The 22,329-nt window shown below is 40.0% G+C and overlaps 1 protein-coding gene across 1 annotated transcript in view; it reads left to right on the top strand.

Moving 5' to 3' along the window:
- The window catches only part of LOC111820453 (DNA repair-scaffolding protein-like), a 691,204-nt gene that overhangs the window by 623,856 nt on the left and 45,019 nt on the right, over positions 1-22,329 (top strand). The window contains exons 10-11 of the mRNA XM_023730855.1: positions 6,892-7,078; positions 8,341-8,477. Coding sequence (XP_023586623.1) covers positions 6,892-7,078; positions 8,341-8,477 — 324 coding nt within the window. The remainder of the gene's footprint in view (positions 1-6,891; positions 7,079-8,340; positions 8,478-22,329) is intronic.

The raw sequence follows: 22,329 nt of genomic DNA, 5'->3' as shown, positions 1-22,329 counted from the left end.
AAACTTCTAGAACTAATAGAAGAATTTGGCAAAGTTGCAGAATACAAGTTCAACATAAAAAAAAAATCAGTTGAGTTTCTATACACTATCAATCAGAAATCTGAAAAGGAATTTAAGAAGACAACTCCATTTATGATAGGATCTAAGAGAATAAAATACCTAGTAATAAATTTACCCAGGGATGTGAAAGACTTCTATAATGATAATTATAAAACAGTGCTGAAAGAGACTAAAGAAGTAGTCTTAGGCTGGGTTCTCTAGCGAAGCAAAACCAGTAAGGCGTGATTTATATCAAAGAAACAGCTCACACAATTGTAGAGGCTAGAACGTCCCAAGTCTGTGGATCAGGTTAGAGGCCTCTCCCAATTCACGCAGCCACAGAAGCTGGTGATCCCAAGATCGGCAGGTCAGAGAGCAGGGCTCTGCTCACAGGCTGTGAAGGTAGACGAATCCCAAGTTCAGCAGATAAGCTGATGGCTCAAGTCCCAAGAACCAGAGGTGATAGACGACAGGAGGCAGCCACAGGATCCAGAGTGAGCAAAAAGCCAGAACATCTGCATATATTCAGATGCAGGCCACACCCCCAAGGAAACTCCCTTTCATCTGATTGGCTACTCACAGCATATTCAGTCATGGGAGTCATCACATATAAACACAGAGAATCATGGCCCAGCCAAGTTGACACACAATCTTAACCTTCACACTACCCTAAGTGATCTGTAGTTTCAACACAATCTCGATCAAAGTTCTAACAGCATTTTTTTACAGAAATGGAAAAACAAATTCTCAACTTTATATGGAAAGACAAGAGGCCCCGTATAGCCAAAGCAATTTTGAGGAAGAACAAAGTAGGAAGTCTCACACTTCTGGACTTCGAAATGTATTACAGTAATCAAAACAGCATGGTACTGGGTTAATAATAGACACATAGAACAATGGAATAGAATTGAAATCCCAGAAATAAATCTGTACATCTATGGTCAACTGATTTTCAACAAGGGTGCTAAGTGAGTTCAATGGGGAAGGAAGAATGTCTTCAACAAATGGTGCTGGTGCTGGATTTCCACATGCAAAAAATGAAGCAAGATCTGTACCTCATATTGGTCACGCAATTGTTAAGCCCTTAGCTGCTTACCAAAAGGTCAACATTTTGAAGCCACCAGTCTCTCAGTGGAGAAAGATGTGGCAGTATGCTTCCATAAAGATTACACTCTTGGAAACCCTATGGGACAGTTCTACTTCCTAGTTAGTTGCATAGTGCATGAGGTCTTAAATCTTTGCAAGCAGCCATCCAAGTTATAACAGTTGGCCTATATTCACCTGCAGCAACAGAGGAAGAAGGAGAGGCACGAACAGGAGGAAGAAATGGAATATGTGGCAAATTGCCTCCATGAACAACTGCCTCCTTTTGCCCATAGAGCAGATGAACTGATGGTGCCCTGCTACCATTACTGAACATTTTGATCAAATATTCTGTAGAAGAATTCTGATCCAAAGGGAGGGAAATATGGAACAGAATTTTAAATTCTCATGGAATCTGGTCTTTCCGGAGCCATGGAGGCTGGATGAACCCCAGAAACTATTATCGTGATATCATCTTTAAACCTTAAACCAAAAATATCTTCTGAAGTCTTCTTTAAACCAAAAAATAGGTTAGCTTAATTAGTAAATGGACTGATATTGGCCATTTTGAATCAGACAATCATATGTTCTACTATGCTGGGAATGACAAATTGAAAAGGAATGGCATTGCATTCATAGTCAAAAAAAATATTTCAAAATCTATCCTGAAGTACAACACTGTTAGTGATAGGATAATGTCCATACACCAACAAGGAAGACCAGTTAATATGAATATTATTCAAATTTGCACACCAACCACTAATGCCAAAGATGAAGAAATTGAAGATTTTTACCAACTTCTGCAGTCTGAAATTGATCAAACATGCAATCAAGATGCATTGATAATTACTGGTGATTGGAAGGCAAAAGTTGGAAACAAAGAAGAAGGAACAGTAGTAGGAAAATATGGCCTTGGTGATAGAAATGACACTCGAGATCACATGATAGAATTTACAAGACCAATGAATTTTTCATCTTTTTTCAACAACATAAACAGTGATCATACACTTGAACCTTGCCAGATGGAATACACGGGAGTCAAATCAACTACATGTGTGGAAAGAGACAGTAGAAAAGCTCAGTAGCGTCAGTCAGAACAAGGCCAGGGGCCAACTGCAGAACAGACCATCAATTTCTCATACGGAAGTTCAAGTTGAAGCTGAAGAAAATTGAAATAAGTCCAAGAGAGCCAATACCCCACCTGAATTTAAAGACCATCTCAAGAATAGATTTGACACATTGAACCCTAGTGACCAAAGACCAGATGAGTTATGGGATGACATCAAGACATCATACGTGAAGAAAGCAAAAGGTTACTAAAAAGACAGGAAAGAAAGAAAAGAACAAAATAGATGTTGAAAGATGCCAATATCAACTTGCTCTTGAACTTAGAGTTGCTAAAGCGAACAGAAGAAATGGTCACGTAAGAGCTGAATAGAAGATTTCAAAGGGTAGCTTGAGAAGACAAAGAAAAGTATTATAATGAAATGTGCAAAGACCTGAGATTAGAAAACCAAAAGGAAAGAACACAGTTGGCATTTCTTAAGCTGAAAGAACTGAAGGAAAAATTCAAGCCTTGATTTGAAATATTGATGGATTCTATGGGCAAAATATTAAACGATGCAGGAAGCATCAAAAGAAGAGGGAAGGAACACACAAGAGTAACTGTACCAAAAAGAATTGGTCGGTGTTCAACCATTGCAGGAGGTAGCATATGATCAAGATCCGAGGTTATTGAAGGAAGAAGTCCAAGATGCACTGAGGACATTGGCAAAAAACAAGGCTTCCGGAACTGACAATTGAGATGTTTCAACAAATGGATGCAACACTGGAAGTGAAATTTGGAACATAGTTACCTGGCCAACCGACGGGAAGAGATCCATATTTGTGCCCATTCCAAAGAAAGGTGATCAAAAAGAATGCTGAAATTATCAAACAATATCATTAATATCACACACAAGTAAAATTTTGCTGAAGATCATTCAAAAGCAGTTGCAGCAGTACATCCACAGGGAACTGCCAGAAATTTAAGCCGGATTCAGAAGAGGACATGGAACAAGGGATATCACTGCTGATACCAGATGGATGTTGGCTGAAAGCAGAGAGTACCAGAAAGATGTTTACCTGTGTTTTATTGACTATGCAAAGGCATTCAACTATGTGGATCATAGCAAATTATGGATAATATTGAGAAGAATGGGAATTCCAGAACACTTAATTGTGCTCATGAGGAACCTGTACATAGATCGAGGCAGTTGTTAGAACAGAGCAAGGGGATACTGCATGATTTACAGTCAGGAAAGCTGTGCATCAGAGTTATCTCCTTTCACCGTACTTATTCAATCTGTATGCTGAGCAAATAACCCAAGAAGCTGGACTATATAAAGAAGAACACAGCATCAGGATAGGAGGAAGACTCATTAACAACCTGCATTATGCAGATGACACAGCCTTGCTTGCTGAAAGTGAAGAGGACTTGAAGCACTTGCTGATGAAGATCAAAGACTACAGCCTTCAGTATAGATTACACTGCAACATAAAACAAAAATCCTCACAACTGGACCAATAAGCAACATCATGATAAATGGAGAAAAGATTGAAGTTGCCAAGGATTTCATTTTACTTAGATCCACATTCAACACCCACGGAAGCAGCAGTCAAAAAATCAAACGTCACATTGCATTGGGCAAATCTGTTGCAAAAGACCTCTTCAAAGTGTTAAAAAGCAAACATGTCACCTTGTAGACTAAAGTGCACCTGTCCAAAGCCGTGGGGTTTTCAGACACTTAATATGCATACGAAAGCTGGACAGTGAATAAGGAAAAACCAAAGAATTGACCCCTTTGAATTATGGTGTTGGCTAAGAGTATTGAATATACCATGGACTGCCAAAAGAATGAATAAATCTGTCTTGGAAGAAATAAAGCCAGAATGCTCCTTAGAAGCAAGAATGGCATACTTTGGACATGTTATCAGGAGGGATCAGTCCCTGGAGAAGGACATTGTACTTGGTAAAGTAGAGGGTCCGTGAAAAAGAGGAAGACCTTCAATGAAGTGGATTGACACAGTGGCTCCAACAATGGGCTCAAGCATAACAATGATTGTCAGGATGGTACAGGACTGGACAGTATTCCATTCTGTTGTACGTAGGATCTCTATGAGTGGGAACCAAACTGATGGCGCCTAACAACAACAAATATATTATATTTGAAGCAAGGTTCTTGTAGACAGCATATAGGTAGATTATGCTTTTTGATCCACGCTATCGTTCTCTGTCTTTTAATCAGTATATTTAGACCATACGTTTAATGTAATCGTTGATAAGTTAGGACTTAAGTCTAGCATTTTATTTTTTATTTTCTCTTTGTTCTCTCTGTTTTTAATTTTTCTTTTTTTTTTCCCCTGACTTTATATGGGTTTCTTGAATACTTTTGAGAATCTTATTTTGATTTATCTGTAGTGTTTTTGAGTGCATCTCTTTATAGCTACTTTAGTAGTAGCTCTAGGCATAAATGTATATATAAAATAACTCATCACAGTCTCCTGGCACTGATTTACAAGTTTGTGTGAAGTGTAGACACTTCCTTTTATGCTCCTTTATCCTCCCCTGCAATATAATATGATTATTTTAATGTTTTCTCTACATATATGTAGAACCACTTCAGACTGTTATAATCTTTGTTTCAATCACCAAGCATAATTTAGAAAACTCAAGAGGAATAGGAAAGCCTATTATATTTATCTGTTTTTTACACTTTCTGTTTTTCTTTCTTCCTTTCCATAGGTGAGTCTTGGTTGTTCCCCCCTCCCCCAATTGATTTTCTCTTTTCTGTTCAGATTGGGTTATTTCTTTTATTTTATCTTCAAGTTCACTGATTCTTTTCCCTTTCCCCTCCATTCTTCTGTTGAGCCTATCTATTGAAATTTTTTAGTTTTCTTATTGTATTTTCAGTTCAAAAATTTCTGTTTTGTATAGGTCTTCTGTCTTTTTTTGCCAAAACTTTGTTTCTTTACTGAGACAGTCTGTTTTTTAATTGTCTCACGTGCGTTACTCTTTGGAGCATTTTTATAATGGCTGCTTTAAAATTTTTGTCAGATCATTTCAGCATCTGTGTTATCTTGGCATTGGCATCTATTAATTCCCTTTTTTCATTCAAATTAAAATTTTTCCTGGTTCTTACTGTGATGAGTTGTTTTTAGATTGAAACCTGGACATTTTGGGTAGTATGTCTTGAGACTCTGGATTTTATTTAAACATGTTATAGATGGTTTTATCTGATACTGCTGTAGCAGGGGAAGGGGACCCCTACCTCATTACAACCAAGTGAAGGAAGAAATCCAGGTTCCCCTCTATGCTTCCGTTGACCCCAACAGGGGAAGGGACTCCTCATTATTGCTAGACAAGAGCGGGAATTCCAGCTCTGCACTCGGCCTTCAGTGATACCACCCTGACTGGGATGGTGAGGGGCGCCTCATTACTGGTAGAGGGTAGCCTCATTGCCACTTGGCAGTAATGAAAGACCTCACTCTCCACTAGTTCTCCTCTGACACTACTGCAGAGGATAAGAGGAGGGGTGCTTGGTTACTACTGCTTGATGTGGGTGGAAGTCCAGGCTCTTCATGTGGTCTCCACCAACACTGGCTGAGGGAGGAGGTCTTGTTACAAGCCTATGGGGATAAAAATCCTGTCTCCCTCTTCTGCTTCTCTGATAATCACTCAGCTGAGTGAAGTTCTCTCATTACAGCCTAGCAAGGGTGCAAGTCTTGGCTCCCCACTAGACCTCTGCTGGCGAAGGATTGGGATGGGCCAGTTTTGGTTTCAGTTGTTTTTTTTTTTTTTTTTTTGGGGGGGGGTGGTGTTTTTGTTTTGTTTGTTTTGGTGTTTAGCTGAAACAGAGCAGTTACTGTTTAAAAGTTGTGTGTCTCACTAGGCTGCCCCTCTCCTTTCCTTTCATTGAAGAGAGCAGCCTTTCGTTTGTTTTTTTTTTGTATTTTTTTTTTTTGGTCTATGCCCATTGGTGTTTCAGGGTTGCCAAGTTATTCTGCCAAGTTATCCAGCTCCATATCTGGGATATATAAAACAAAAATCCCAGGGAACTCACCACTGTGTTGGCCCTTAGGTCCCAAGGTCCCTAGCCAGACTACCTTCATGCCACCTTTCAGGATCTTCTTGTGTTTATTTTATATATAATGCCCAGGGTTTTTAGTTTTACTTAGCAGGAGTGATAGGGAAAAGTATGTCTGCTCCATCTTCCCGGAAGCATAAGTCCTAAAATTTTCTTTTCACATTAAGCAGCTCTACATGTTTTGAGGAATGAGTATTAGATTAAGGAGTTTTCTCAAATGAGAGCTCTGAGAGGAGCCATGAGAATTTTGTCTATATTTTCCTGTACTCATTTTTTACTTCATTTGTGTCATGTCTGGGCACTACTGTGAGCCTGTCAATAGTCTTTGCTCACTCCATTTGTCTCCCTGAGCTGTCTTGAAGTCATAGTCTCCTAGATTCGGGAGACTTGAGGGAGAACAAGCCCAAGAACTTAGGCAGCCTCTCCTCCATGCTTCCCTCTCCTGACACAGGACTTTCCCCTGAAAAATAGAGTCAGGTCCATTGGCAGCCCTTAGAGAGCGTAAAGGCATCTAGGACTCAGGAGGTGTCTTGATTTCCGCAGTTCAGGGCAGTTGGATCACTGCATTTTGCATTCCTAATTTAGCAAGAATATGAGGGGAAACCAACACTGCTAATAAACTCTTGTACTTCTTTTTTTCCAGGCAAAAACTTATTATCCCAGATGAAAGTTGCCCTGTTGTTCTGAATACTTATTTTTGTCAGAAAAGTATTGCCAAAGAAGACTCAGAAAGAATGGCAGTGGTGCACTGCCGGGACTCCCCACTTCTGAGAAGAAGCATCACTTTGGCCCAAATGTTCAGATTGAAGTGTGTAAAACCAGAAATTCAGGTAAACTGTCACTGGCTTACAGGTTTTCTGCTTTGTGATAACACTGGTGACCAGATCTGAAGGGACTTTGGTGGTGTAAGTGAGAATGTTTACCTTTTGTCCCCCTCCAAATAAACAGCAAATATATATGCTAGAGCATTTTGTGATTATTGTTACGTCTGAAAAAATTAAAGTTCAGTTCAGCATTTTATCATGTTCTTTTTTAGCATTTCCTTTTTTAATTACATATTTTTAATCTTCTAATTCATTAAAATATATGACAATTTTCATTTTCTTTGTTCTCATCTTGTAATTGTCCAAGATTTTTAAGGCTTCTTTTATTTTAAAAAAGTGATGTTTTCCTTTCCACATATTTATACCCCTTGGGATAAGCTTGAGATTGTACTCTGGAGATTATTTTTTGGAATTTTATTGACCCTGAGCCATGATCATCTGCCAGGATGAGTTTAGGGAGCCACTGAAATCACTAGCAGGGGGATGAGCATCATTCATAAGTGTTTATGTAGCTGCCAGCACACAGTTCTCAAGATCACTGGTGCTGAACTGAACACTGAGAACAACAAATAGCTTGAGAGGTAATACAAACATAGAAAGAGTAGACAAGCTGTTATGTATGTGTATAATCAAGCAAAACCTCCCTTTGATCCTAATCTGGAGGGGATTATACAAAAGGGAGGGCTCTTTAATCAATTTAATTGTAACAGATTTAAAATATGGCTCAAAGTGCATTGCTGTTTAACATATATTTGTAAATTACCATGAGATGATTACCTACTACTGAACAGGACTTTCTATGTGTTTTTAAAGACCCAGGACAGTCTATGATTCCAGTGGAGGAAACACCCTGCAGTTCCCTGTGTTACTCTTGCTCATCTTCCCCCCCCCATCCTCATTAGTATAGTGAAACCTGTGAGAGCTGGAAGTCGACAGGACTACATTGTTTTTCCAAGTCTCGTACATTTTTTGCCTTTGACAGGGTGCAGTCTTACGACTTTTCTGTCACTCTATCACTGTAAAATATTTGAGTTTTCCTTCTCTGACAGGTTTCCACCTTATACAGGTTCCGACTTTCACAGGTTTTACTGTATTAGGGCCCTGGCCAACACAGAGTACCATGCCGTAGGTGACTCTGTTTCCATCTCATCATTCCTTTAGTGTGGTGCAGTTACATCATAGGATTGCCCAGGAATGTCACTGTTGAGTCGACAGCTTATGCCATCATAAGTCAAACTAAAACTCTTCCCTTTGCATGTCTCGGCCAGGTTACATGTGGAGGCATGACCACCATGGGGACAGACTTGACCCATGAGCAGGAAGAAGCAAAACAGCACTTTCCAGCCCACACTTCTCCAAGTGATTCTCTCCTGGACGTGGTGGGAAGCCAGGGAGCCACAGCAGGGTCAGTAGTCAGGGTCCGAGTGGTTGTGCAGAGGGTTTACTTGTTTCCTGGCAGAGATGGTGCCTCATGTGTCCCCTGCACACACACAGATGCACCCCATGCTTGGTGAGTGACTAAACACACCCAGAGTTGTCTGATGTCACAAAGAAAAAGTACTCAAGAAACTGGGGGAGACTCCTGGGGTAATTGCTTAGCTGAACTCATCATATACATATTTTCTTTTTTCTTCCATCAAAAATTGGAACACATGGTCTGACAAAGAATTTTGTCTATTTGTTTACTTACATAAAAAATTTAAATTGTTGCACTTACTTTTACCTTTATAATGGTCCATACTATTAAAAGTAATAAAAATACAAGAAATATTAGTATTGTTCTAGAAATGCCAAGATATGTGGTTACTATGCCTAGAAAGATTGCTGCAGTATCAAGTTTTATATATCTTGAAATCCTGAGTAAATAAATGATGATTAGTAAATCAGTAGCATTCAGAGAGTGGAAGCTAAGGCTTTAATAAGTTAAGCCCAGAGTGCCTTTTTTTTTTTAATTGAAATTTTGATTGAGATAATTGTAGATTCACATACAGTTTATAAGAAATAATACAGAGATGCCAGTTACCACGATGGTAAAGTTTTGCAAAATAGTGTCCCAACCAGGATATTGACATTGATGCAGTCCACTTATCTTACTCAGATTTCCCCAGTTTTATTTATACTTGTTTGTGTTTATGTGTGCCTAGGGGAAAGGAGGGGGGTGCTCTATTGGGGTAGTGCTTAAGCGTTCGGCTGCTAACCAAAAGGTCAGCAGTTGGAATCCACCAGCCACTCCTTGGAAACCCTATGGGGCAGTTCTTCTCTGTTCTATAGGGTCGTTATGAGTTGTAATCCACATGATGGCAACGGTTTTTTGGTTTTAGGGGAAGAGGGAAGGGTTTGTTTGTTGACCACCACAGTCAAGATACTGAACAGTTCCAACACCACAATGATGTGTTGTGTTGCGTTTTATAACCACAGGCTCCTCTCTAACCTGTGGCAACCATTAATTTCAAGAATGTTATAGAAGTAGAAAGGAGCCCTAGTGGCACAGTGATTAAGCACTTGACTGTTAACTGAAAGATCAGCAGTTTGAACCCACCAGCTACTCCGCAGGAGAGAGGAGTGGCAGTCTGCTTCCATAAAGATTACAGCCTTGGAAACCCTGTGGGGAAGTTCTACTCTCTCTTATAGGGTTGCTAGAAGTTGGAATCGACTTGATGGCAACAGATTTTATAGAAGTAGACCTATTGGTAGTATTGATTTTTTTCATTTTTCAGTCAGCATATGTCTTAAGCTGGGTTCTCTGGCAAAGCAAAACCAGTAAAGTGTATAAATACATACAGAGAGAGATTTATATCAAGGAAACAGCTCACGCGATTGTAGAGGCTAGAACATTCCAAGTCCATGGATCAGGGTAGAGGCCTCTCCCAATTCACATAGCCGCAGAAGCTGGCGAACCAAGATCAGCAGGTCAGGGAGCAGGGCTCCCGCTCACAAGCTGTGAAGGTCGATGAATCCCAGGATTGACAGGTAAGCTGCTAGCTCAAGTCCCAAGAACAGGAGGTGAGATGACAAGAGGCAGCTGCTGGGTCTAGAACAAGCCAAAAACCTTGGCAAGGCGAGCAGCAGGAAGTAACTAGCAGAAGGTGGAGAGATGAAGGCTGAGGGGGTGGTGAGCTGTCACAGGCCTCGCCCGCACCAGTACCACTCAGCAGATTCCATCATGGGGGTGATCACATATCAAATTTCAACAGGGAAGTGATCACAACATTACACAACTGCCAAAACACTGAGAATCATGGCCTAGCCAAGTTGACATACAATCTTAACCATCACAGCATACTTACCTGGAGATTCAATTTAGGTTGTTGCATGTTTTAATAGTTTGTTGCTTTTTATGCTGAATAGTATTCCATAGTATGGATGTACCATGGTTTTTTTAAACCTTCACTTGTTGAAGGACATCTGAGTTGTTTCCAGTTTTGGGCTGTTATGAATAAAACCATAATAAATACTTGTATATAGGTTTTTGTGAGAACATATACAAATTTATCTTGGATAAATGCCCAAGAGTGCAGTTGTGGAGCTGTATAGTAATTGCACATTTAGTTTTATAAGAAACTGCCAAAATGTTTTCCAGAGGGGCTATATCATCCAGAGATTTTCAAGTGTGAAGATTGTCTTGTATTACTTGCAATAAAGGACACTTATGTAAGAGCCCTGGCATTGCCTTTTGAGGTTATCTTTCTTGAAATATTAAATTACCCTCAAAGCAGTACTAGAACAGAAGTAAAAAGTAGAGATGCCACTTCATCAAATCATTTTTTTTTCTATCAGCTCCTAACATGAAAACACAAATTGAAGAAACAAGAATTAACACTCTATTTTTATGTGCTTTTGATGCCATTCAGAAGGAAGGGCAGGAAACACTTGGTGTGTTAATTACGTATCCTTTAATTACATATCCTTTTCAAGTGGATAGCACTTTATGGGAAAGAAGTATATGGAGTTTCAAACAGTCTAGGTCAGTGTGGTCCAATAGAACTGTCAGTGGTGACATAAATACTACAGAGCTGTACTAAGCAGTGTGGAGGCACTCACCACAGGTGGCCATTGAGCACTTGAAATAGGATTCATGTGACTAAAGAAGTGAATTTTAAATTTTAATTAACTTACATTTTAGTAGCCACCTGTGGCTAGTGGCATAGCTCTAGATGGCTACCCATGAACAAGGAATCAAATATATGACTTGAAGTACATACATTGCTCATACAAGTTATGAAAGTGACATCTTTTCTGATTAAATTTAAACCCTTTTTTATGTGCTTTTTCACATAGTTATAGACACATGACTGACTGAGGAATTCCACTTAATGATATATTTACTTATTTTCAATAACTTTGTACAGTGTTACATGATAATAAGATAGCTATACGTTTCTGTCTTGCAATGTTTCCATATTGGGATGTTTACTTTTCAAAAATTTGGGTACAGAACCTTGCTTTCGACTTCTTCTCTACGTGCCCTCATCCCAGGAATGGAATGTGCAGAGAGACCCTTCCAAGGAGTACTTTTTATTCAGCACAGACCCTTGTGAGCACCTGGCACTAAGCCCTGTCCAGAACTGGCAGAGTCACTTGGAGACACTGCTCACAGCAGGCTTGCCCAGGTCAGAGGGAGTTTCCTTGACTTATGTGGTTCCTGGGGAGCCCTGGTGGTGCAGTGGTTAAGAGCTTGGCTGCTACCCAAAAAGGTTGGCAGTTCGAATCCACCAGCTGCTCCTTGGAAGCCCTATGGGGCAGTTCTACTCTGTCCTATAGGGTCACTATGAGTCGGAATCAACTCAGTGGCATTGAGTTTGGTTTTTTGGTTTTGTTTTTTTCGGTTTGTCTTGGAGGTTATTATAAATCTGATCTAATGAAACACCTTAGTCTGTCTTTGAGTCTCTAGAAAGTGCTTTGGAAAAGAACCTACAAAAAAGGGTATTTGGCACATAAACTAAAAACTAGTGCAAGCACCTGGAAAATTCAGGGTCCAAAAAATGGCAACAATAATAACAAATAAAAACATTGTCCCAACTGAGTTCAAATAACTGTTAGCCCTGTTGGTGAGACTCTGATTGGCTACATTTTTTTTGACATTATTTTTGTACTGTGAATTTCAAGAAGTCCACTTGAGATCTAGAGTTAGAGATATTTCTTTAGAAATCCTAGGGGGAGAAAAGATTTTTCTTTTGTTTGGAATACGTGTGTGTGTGAGATCCATTAAATCAGTTTTAAGGTTTCTAACATGACTTGTTATAGCTGTTGGCCAGGCTTGCATCCTTTGGTTTAAATCTGAAGTAAATTTAAATAGGATTACCTGAGGCCATTATAGATTAGACATACCTTTTCGTTTTGCTTTGTTTTGCTTTCTTTGTGGCACATACGCAGTGCTGGGCTTTCGAGAAGGAGTACTTAACTAAGCGAGGCATGGAGGTTCTTGGTTAAGCTTCCCTACCCCAGCACACAGGCCGCATACTCCAAGAAGGTGGAGACAGCTGAGACTGAGTCATGCTGATGAGATAACCCATTAACCTGTTGCTGTCGAGTCAATTCCGACTCATAGCAACCCTATAGGACAGAGTAGAACTGCCCCAGAGGCTTTCCAAGGCTGTGATATTTACAGAAGCAGACTGCCACATCTTTCTCCCATGAAGCAGCGGGTGGGTTGGAACTGCCAACCTTTCCGTTAGCAGCTGAGCACTTTAACCACTGCATCACATCAAACTGACAGTGCTGCTGCTTCTTTGGTATTTGTGCTATGAATAATCAGAAACAGTGTGTGTCTCCAAGACTGTTCCTTCAGCTCCTTTGGTCATATTTGTTTTCCTTGTTAAACAAAGAAAAGAAAGTTAGAAGCTATAGGATGGTGAACTGCTGCCAGTGGCTGACATTGTGAATGCTTTCAATCTGTAATCGGAGCACGTATCAGTAAACATCACACGAGTACATGCTTGTGGTGGATTGAAAGGAAGACAGGCATAAACTTCAAGCACAAGAAAGCAATATGTAATCCTTCAGATATAATGAATCTGTACTGTGCACAGTGCCTCTCTTTTAGCACACATGTGAGAGTAGCATCACTGAGGTTAGAAGCTGTTGCCCCCATTTTACAGGGAATTGAGCCATAGAGAGTGTATTGATCATGGTTATACAGTTGGACAAAAAGAAAAATGTAACAAGATAAAGAATCCCAAAATGGCAGGCCTGTGGCATGTACTGGAGCCAAATGAACAGTGAAATAACTGAGTTAGAACCAAGCTGGGTTTAGATTAAGATTAACTTGGGAGTCATATCATCCAGAGGAAATGAGAGTGCCTAGCCATGAGGAGAATTGTCAGACCATGTCTTAGTTATCTAGTGCTGCTGTAACAGAAATACCGTAAGTGGATGGCTTTAACAAAGAGAAGTTTATTCTCTCACAGTCCAGTAGGCTACAAGTCCAAATTCAGGGCATCAGCTCCAGGACAAGGCTTTCTCTCTCTGTCGGCTCTGGAGGAAGGTCCTTATGATGCATCAGTCTTCCCTTAGTCTGGGAGCTTCTCTGTGCAGGAACCTCAGGTCCAAAGGACATGCTCTGCTCCCAGCACTGCTTTCTTGGTGGCATGAGGTTCCTATGTGTCTCTGCTCAATTCTCTCTATCTCAAAAGAGATTGGCTTAAGACACTATCTGATCTTGTAGATCTCATCAATATAACTGCCATGAATCCATCTTATTACATCATAGTGGTAGGATTTAGAACACACAGGGAAATCACATCAGATGACAAAATTGTAGACAGTCATACAATACTGGGAATCATGACCCAGCCAAGTTGACAGATATTTTGGGGAGGACACAATTCAATCCATGACAGCATAGTAGAAATGGACTTTTGGACAGAGGGCTGTAGCATTTGACCTCAGGATCCTGGGCGTGTTTGAGAACAGGACGTCTGAGGTGTCTTTTAGTTAAGAAGGTCTGATTCTCTAAGTGATCATTAATATTTTCTAGATTCACTAGCTTTGATAATAATCAAGCTCTCCAGTTTTCAAATAAAATTATGTCTAACCTTCTGCTAACTCTTTACTAATACATATTTAAAAAAGCATATATGCCAGCCAGTGGGGCAGTTCTACTCTGCCCTGTAGTTGCTATGAGTCAGAATCGACTAGACAGCACACAACAGCAACAATATATGTGTGTGTGTGTGTAAAATTTTACTGAAGAAACATGCTTTCATATATCACATGTAAAGTATATACTTATATTTTTTATTATTGAGGTAAGAAAAAGCATTATTAAACTTAAATATGTAGCTTGAAAGATTCTTTTCTACGTGCGGTGTATACTTTTAACTTCCTGATCATAGGTAACTTTATGTGACCAAATATAAGACATATTGAAGCCCATCTTGTGTAGATTCATCAGTGTGGCAGATATAGGGAAGAGAAATTGCACAATCAGTAACCCATTGCAACTAAGGACAGCTTTAAATCTTGTCTCCTTGTTTTTCAAAATGGCTTTTCTTGAGCTCTTGCTATAATTTGCTTTACCTCAAAGATCTTCCTAGCAGTGCACTCAAAGACAACTTTGATCTCTATGTGTTTTCTCTAAAGTGCCAGAAGTTACTACGTCAGAATAAATTAAGACCTATGAAAAAAGAAGGGACTGTGTCTTATGGTGTACCCTTTTACCACCATAGTTTCTCCTTCCCTGACCAAGCCAGGTCAATTGATTTCTGTTGAAATGCTATGATAGTGTTATTTCTCATTTCACCTTAGCACCTCAGCCATGGGTGCCGGTCTCAGTCTGTTCCCAGAGCTCCAGCTGTCTCACTTTTCTTAGATCAGTAAGTTCTGATCTTCTGAAGGCAGAGACAGCCCATTTGTGTCAACTTTGAAATTAAAGGAAATTTAGTTGAAGCCAAAAAATCCTGTTAGGGTCAGACTTGTTTGGTCAAAATGACTATACTCTTTGAGCTGTGAAACATTATCAAAAATATTCTTGCGGTTTCAGAAATATAAGAGTCTCCCACTCATTGTTCCTCTAGGTGGCTTCCTTTACCTCAATCTATTACTGAGAGCATTTCTGTGATGTTTCTGAAGGTGTTGTAAGTTAGAGCAACCAACACAAATTTAAGTTTTATAAATCACTAAAATCGAAGGTAACAAAAACCAATCCAGAAGACAATCCCTCTTACCCACCATGATAGACAATCAGTTCAGAGCTCAAACATACCTTTTTCCAAATCCACTGCATGTTGATTATTAAATAAATGCATGACTAATAAAACTGTAGGATCTTTTTAAAGAAAGAGAATACTTGTCTTGGAAGTAATTTACCGCAAACTGAGACAATGGAAGATTAAGTGAATTCTCTAGTGTTCTACTATTTCATGGCAGAACAGGATCCAGAACTTTATTGCCTGACTCCCAGCCCATGGCAATTTTCATTAGCACCACTTTTCTTTTTCTCTTCCTTAAGCATTCCTTTTTTTCTTTTTTCTCCTTGAGATATTCAACTTAGGGACAAATTATTTAATTTTATCCCTTGCAGATCCACATTTCTTGTTTCCTGTTATTGCAGAAATATTTATAATGGGAGAGTTTTTCTTTCTTGTGACAACATTTTATTTGTAGAACTTGCTAAATAGTCATGCCTTTGGATAAAAACCTGGAAAGACAGAACCTTCCAGTTTAATAGTTATGTTGCATTTTAGTTTTATGTTAATTTCTTGAGCTGGACTCAGGAAAAAAGCATATTTTCCTTTTTCTACACCTTGGTGTTTTATTCCTTCTTTTCTTCTTTTGAGCCTTCCTTTGTCTCTTCTATATTTCTTCCTTCTTTTCATTAAGGAAAAAAAGTGTATTGACTCTGGGTCTTAGTGGTTAATAAAACCAGACGTTACCCTCACACTCATGGAGTACAATCTAGTGGGGGAAGCCCAAGGAAACAATTAAAAACAAGTACATGTATGATAATGAGTTGTGATAAGTGCTCTGGTAAGAAGGAATAAGGGCACTATGAGAGAGAGCAATGGGTAAGAGATGAAATTTTGTTTTGAGGATTGAAGAATTGGTATTCTAAGGAAGTACTATTTAGGCTGAGACCTAAAAGATAAGTAGGTGCTGGTCAGGTAAACAGCAGGTGAAAGATATGTGCGCGCTGCAGGGATTGTACCTTTGAAGGCACTTTACCAAAAGGTAGGAAGCCGGTGGTGTTGGAATATGTGAACAGGCAAGAGAGCTCAGAGAGGCAGGCCTGCCGCCCCCAGAGCCTCGTCAGCCACACACAGGAGCTGCAATATTTGCCAGAGCTGTCCGTTGAACCAAGCAGGGTAGTGACAGGGCAAAGTGTGCATTTTAAAAAGACAGCTTTAGCTGTTACATGTAAAAGTATTTGGGAAGAGGGGTCCCATGGGGCAGGGGCACAGGGGAAGCAGAGGGAGCAAGGAAGAGTCTATTACAGTGGTCCAGGTCAGAGATGATGGAGTCTTGAGACTTACACGGTCCCGCTGGATCTGGAGAAGGGCCATGTTCTAGACGTGTGCAATGACTCGGCAGTGAATTACATGTGCATGGGGAGGAAAGTAGAAGGAAATATTAAGAATGATCCTCAGATTGGGTTACTTGGTGTAATGATAGGCAATTTACTGAGATGAGAAAAACTGGAGTGAGAGCAGGTTTGGAGAGAAAGCCTGAGAATGCGGTTTGGGGCCTTTTTAGTTTGAGATTTCCATGAGACATCCAAGAAGAGACATCAGGTGAGAAAGAAGGACACACAAATCTCACATTCAGAGAAGGATTTTACATTGAAGATAAATGTTTGGGGATTCTCAGCCCACAACTGGTCAGTATGTATATTTCTATGTACGTTCATTTTTGTTTGCTCATTTGAGTAGGTTATTTTTGTCCATGTTACTAAGCTCCAAAGTCACTAGGGGTCAACAGCAAAAGTCAGATACTCCCACCCCTCTCCAGCAGGCCTCCTCCTCCTAATAGGCCTCTTCATAGGCAAGCTCCTGTACCTGCTTTCCTCTTTCTGCACACTCTTGCAGAGGCAGTCTATCAGAGCTAGTGTTTAAGGCTATAGATGAGATGAAGCCATCTCAGGTCAATGAATGAGATCGCTTGGTTGTTGTTGTTAGATGCTGTCACATCAGTTTCAACTCAGAGTGACCATATAGGACAGAGTAGAACTGCCCCATAGGGTTTCATCCAAGGAGTGGCTGGTGGATTTAAACTGCCAACCTTTCAGTTAGTAGCCACCAGGGCTCCGAGATCACTTTAGGGAAATGGTTTTGACAAGGAAAGAAGAAATCCTAGCATTGCAATCTTGGGTCTTCTGATATTTGGAGAACAAATAGAAGAGGCACTAGCAAAGGGACTAGTGATACAAGTGGAAAATCCAAAGAGTATGTGTCACAAGCACACAGAAGGAGGGGTTTTCAGTGTTGTGGGAATGGGTAACTACGTATAATGCTTCAAAGAAGCCTAATAAAATAAGGGCTGTAAACATATGCATTGGATTTGGCAAGAAAAAGTTCATTGGTGACTTTGTGAACAGGAGCTATAGTCGAGCAGTGAGGGCAGAAGCAGCTTGGAATGGAGTTGACAAGTGAATGGAGACGAAGGAAGAGAGACAAGCTTTGAAAGCTAATTTTCTGTTGATATATAAAGGGCAGTCAATGTCCCACCTTAAACAGAACAGCAGAACCACAATAAAGGCATTCTGTATATTGTTTCTAAAGGTGTACAGATAAGTATCATTTTTCTTTTAAAAATGCATTTAGGTAGAGGCAAGTGGTTTAATAGAAAGAGCAGAAGTTGCAGAAACATACTCGTCGGGGTTCAAATGCTGGCTGACTTCGAGCAAATTATTGTCCCTTATCTATAAAATTGGAATTATAATACCACAATACAGGCTCGTGCTTTTAGAGGAAGCTTGATTGAAGTTCGTTTTCACTTCTATACTTTTGCCCCTCTTGCCCCCCTCACCCCTCGCACCAACAAGGAGTTGATGCCCACTTATTTTAGGAAACTAGTGTTTATTTAAATTAATATGTTAAAGGTAACCACATCTCCTGCTGTATAAGTGATGAAGGTATAGAAGTTACTTTGCAATAAACACATTAAGAATGAGCCTCAGACTGAGTTACTTGGTGGAATGCTGGGTCCTATATTGGATGCTGCTGGTAATTTTGGTTGATTATGACTGATATAGAAACCCTGGTGGTGTAGTGGTTAAGAACTATGGCTGCTAACCAAAAGGTTGGCAGCTCGAGTCTACCAGGCGCTCCTTGGAAACCCTATGGGGCAGTTCTACTCTGTCCTGTAGGGTCGCTATGAGTTGATATATTTTATTTTTGTCTCGAACCTTAAACAAAGACATATTAGACTCCTGATGGTGAACAAAGCCCAGTATTAAAGCAGAATGAGGAAGGTGAACTAGTAGATAGTGATGTAATGATTAGAAACATTAGTCTTGATGTGTGTCTGGACAGTAGAGAGAGACTCTTGTACAAAGCCTGCTAGAATCCTTTTGAAAAGAAAGTCTTCAGCTGTGGTGCATTGGTTCCCCAGCTGTGTATAAGACGTTTTGTATATTCTACATAATAGGCCCTTATCAGTTATATGATTCATAAATATTTTTTCCCATTCTGTGGGTTGTCTTTTCATTTTCTGGATAATGTTCTTTGTAGCACAAAAAAGCACAGAACTTTGTGGTTTTGGTATTATGCCTAAGAAACTATTGCCTAACCCAAGGTTACAAAGATTTACTCTTATGTTTTAAGAGTTCTATATTTTTAGTTGTTATGTTAGGCCTAAGATCTATTTTGAGCTAAATTTTGTGTATGGTGAGAGTCAGGGTTCCAACTTTATTCTTTTGCATGTGGATATCCTGTTGTTCCAGGATTGTTTGTTGAAAATACTATTTTTTGTCTATTGAATTTTCTTGACTCCCTTGTCAAAAAACAGTTGACCTAATAAAAAGAATTGACACATTGTGGAAAATATAACAAATGTCACTGAACAGTATGTATAGAAATTGTTAAATGTGAACCTAATTTACTGAGTAAACTGTCACCAAAAACACAGTTAAATATTATTTAGAACTTCTGGCAACATGGCACTCTAGGCAGAAGCACCATGCTGTCCCTCCACAGCAAAGATCCAAAAAACTAAGCCAAACAGAGAAAACAGCAATCCCGAAATCCTAAACATCAAATGAAGAGATAAAGAACTCAGCCAAGCACCAAATGGAATAAGAAACTGACAGAGAACAGAGTGAGGAGACATACATGGAGAGGTCCCCTATCAGCTAATGCAGCACGGATCCACCATCTTAGACTCCTGTCAGAGACCAGCAAATAGGGGGTACGAGAAAGCAGCTTCACGGGGCTTCCAGCAGGAGACAGAACACCCGGTAATTTGTGATATACGCTTTCCCACCCCCCCCACCCTTCTTCACCCCCACTCGGCCTCCTCTGCTTCCCGTGGCCACAGTCTCTTGGCCTGGAAGCACTGGATGCTTGGATTCCACCCGCCCACACTGGCCAACTCCCTGAGTGCCATTTGCTGGCTGCCGATGTTGCTTTTTTCCGCTTCTTTTGATTTCTTTCTTACCTCTCACCACCTCCCGCTCCTTTTGCTCAAATACCTGGCTCCGTGCACCATCTTTGCTTCTTCCTAAGGGGCTGTGGAGCTCCATTCGAGGGTGGAACTGCTTCCTGGTCCATGCTGCCATGCTGGTGGGATCCCGGGGCTTTTTTGTTTGTTTGTTTTCATTTGTTAGTTTGTTTTCTTTCTTTTTTTTTCTCAAATTGGGAGCCCGTTCTAGCCGGATGGTACTGTGCGGCTTGGGATCTACCCCCTCAGCTTGCACAGATGCACAGAGGGATCCCTGAGCACATTTCTTTTCTCATGGCTTTTTGGTTTTTTCTTTTTTGGGGGGGGATTTCCTTGTTCTTTTTTTTTTTAATTTTTTTAATTTGTTTTGTTTTCTTTTCCCTCTTTTTCCCTTATTGTCTTTCTTCATTACTCAGTTTCTCATCTCTCTATACCTTCCTTCTCTTCCTGTCTCCTGGATTCCTGTCGCTGAATACCTCTACACCTCCTAGCCAGGCTGTACTTCAACACCTGGGAACAACTTCCCCAAACCTTGTAGCCGCACCAGTGGGATCCCTGGAAGCTTTGCTGTTCTTTTTTCTTTCTAATTTTTATTCATTCTTTTCTTTTTTCTTCCTTCTTCCCCTTTTGTTTTTCTTCTTTTCGTAGTCTCTCATCTCTCCACTCCCAACAGCAAGCTCCCCTAGCACTCTTTTTTGTTTGTATGTTTTTGCCTCCTGTTCCTCTCTCCTCTCTCCCATACCGATCTTAGCTCCACACATAACAATCTCCCCCCTCCATCCTGCCTACCTGCACCTTGTGCTTAAATCACACCACCAAGCAACACAGGCACGGCCTATTGGAACCTGCCCTGCACTGATTACCGACCTGCCCTGGCGGCTGTAGTAGTGCCACAAACAACCCATCCCAGCAACTCCTCTTCAGCTAGACCTGCCCTACTGTACCATATCTGAGCAACTGACCCTGCCAATTGGAGAAGGAGGCGAAAAGTATCGTGCCTACGGATGAGCAAACAACAAAGAACACAGAGCCCACCTGCTCAGACATAGCCAAATTAAAAGAAAAAAGGACAAAACAAACAATTCTACAATCAATAAACAAGAAAAATAACTACTGAATGCCCAGAAGACAGCAGACAATATCAAAACATTTACAAAAACAGGGCAGGATGGTTCCAGTAGGCGTCCAAAATAAAACACCAGATGACTTTCCAGTAGAAGAAAAGGCACTAGAACTACCTGATAGGGAATTTAAATCTCTTATACTCAGAATTCTCCAGGAGTTGAAGCAAAAAGCAGACAAAAATGAGGAAAAAGTAGACAAATTCATGAAAAAGGCAGACAAACTCATGGAAAATAGAGACAAAAAACTGGAAGAATTCAGGAAAATAATGCAGGAACAAAACGCCAAAATAAATTCACAACTAGAAATCATACAAAAACAACAATTAGAAATCCAAAAGATAAGCAACAAAATTTCAGAAATGGACAGTGTCATAGAAGGGCTGAGGAACAGATTTGAAATGGTGGAAGACAGGATCAGTGGAATTGAAGACAAAAACTTGGATATAACTCAGTTTGCAGAAAAATCAGAAAAAAAGAACGAAGGAAAATGAAGAGACCCTGAGAATTATGAGGGATACAATCAAAAGCAAAAATCTGCAAGTGATCGGAGTTCCAGAACGGGGAGAAAACAGAAGACACAGAGAGGATCATTTTGCTGACAGAAAACTTCCCCAGTATCATGAAAGGTGAAAAGCTGACCATCCAAGAAGCTCAACAAACCCCATATAAGATAGACCCCAAAAGGAAATCACCAAGGCATATCATAATCACACTAGCCAAAACCAAAGACAAAGAATCCTGAGAGCAGCTCAAGAAAAACAAGAAGTCACATACAGAGGCGAAACAATAAGACCAAGCTCGAATTATTCAGCAGAAACCATGCAGGCAAGAAGGCAATGGAATGACAAATATAAAACCTTGAATGAAAAAAATTGCCGGCCAAGAATAATATATCCTGCAAAACTCTCATTCAAATATGACAGTGAAATTAGGTCGTTTCCAAATAAACAGAAATTAAGGGACTATGTTAAAACCCAATTTATGAGACTTATTAAAGTAAGTCCTTCGATCTGAGAACAAACAATATCAGACCACAGGCTGAATACAGGACACAGGGTTGTACTAGCCAGATACCAACCTAGGAAATGAACTCTTATGGACTATGCAAAGCCAAAAGAATTACAAAAGGGAACCAGAGAGGTTAATCTATAAATGACAACAGCATCAGAACAATAGAAGAGGGAATAGACGGTGTAGATATAGAACCTTCTAATGGAAAGGAAGTCAAGCGATACCAAGTAATAATAGACTGGTTCAAATCTAGGAAGATAAGGGTAAATTTCACGGTAACCACAAAGAAAGTTAACAAACCTACTCCTCAAAATAAAGAAGAAAAACATTAAGTCTCAGTAAAAGAAAACCTACAAAAACAAAAGAAATGGAAAAAAATCCACAAACAAAAGGAACTCAGCACAGGAGAGTAAGAGGAACAAAACTGGAGGACATTATGTGAGTGAAATAAGTCAATCACAAAAGGACAAATATTGTATGAGACCTCTACTGTATAACTAACTCATGTAAAAGTTTACCCAGAAAAAG

The sequence above is a fragment of the Trichechus manatus genome, unplaced genomic scaffold (genome assembly GCF_000243295.1).
Source record: "Trichechus manatus latirostris isolate Lorelei unplaced genomic scaffold, TriManLat1.0 scaffold00038, whole genome shotgun sequence".
NCBI lineage: Eukaryota > Metazoa > Chordata > Mammalia > Sirenia > Trichechidae > Trichechus > Trichechus manatus.
The sequence above is the reverse complement of the archived record's forward strand: the minus strand, read 5'-3'. Positions and strand labels throughout refer to the sequence as shown.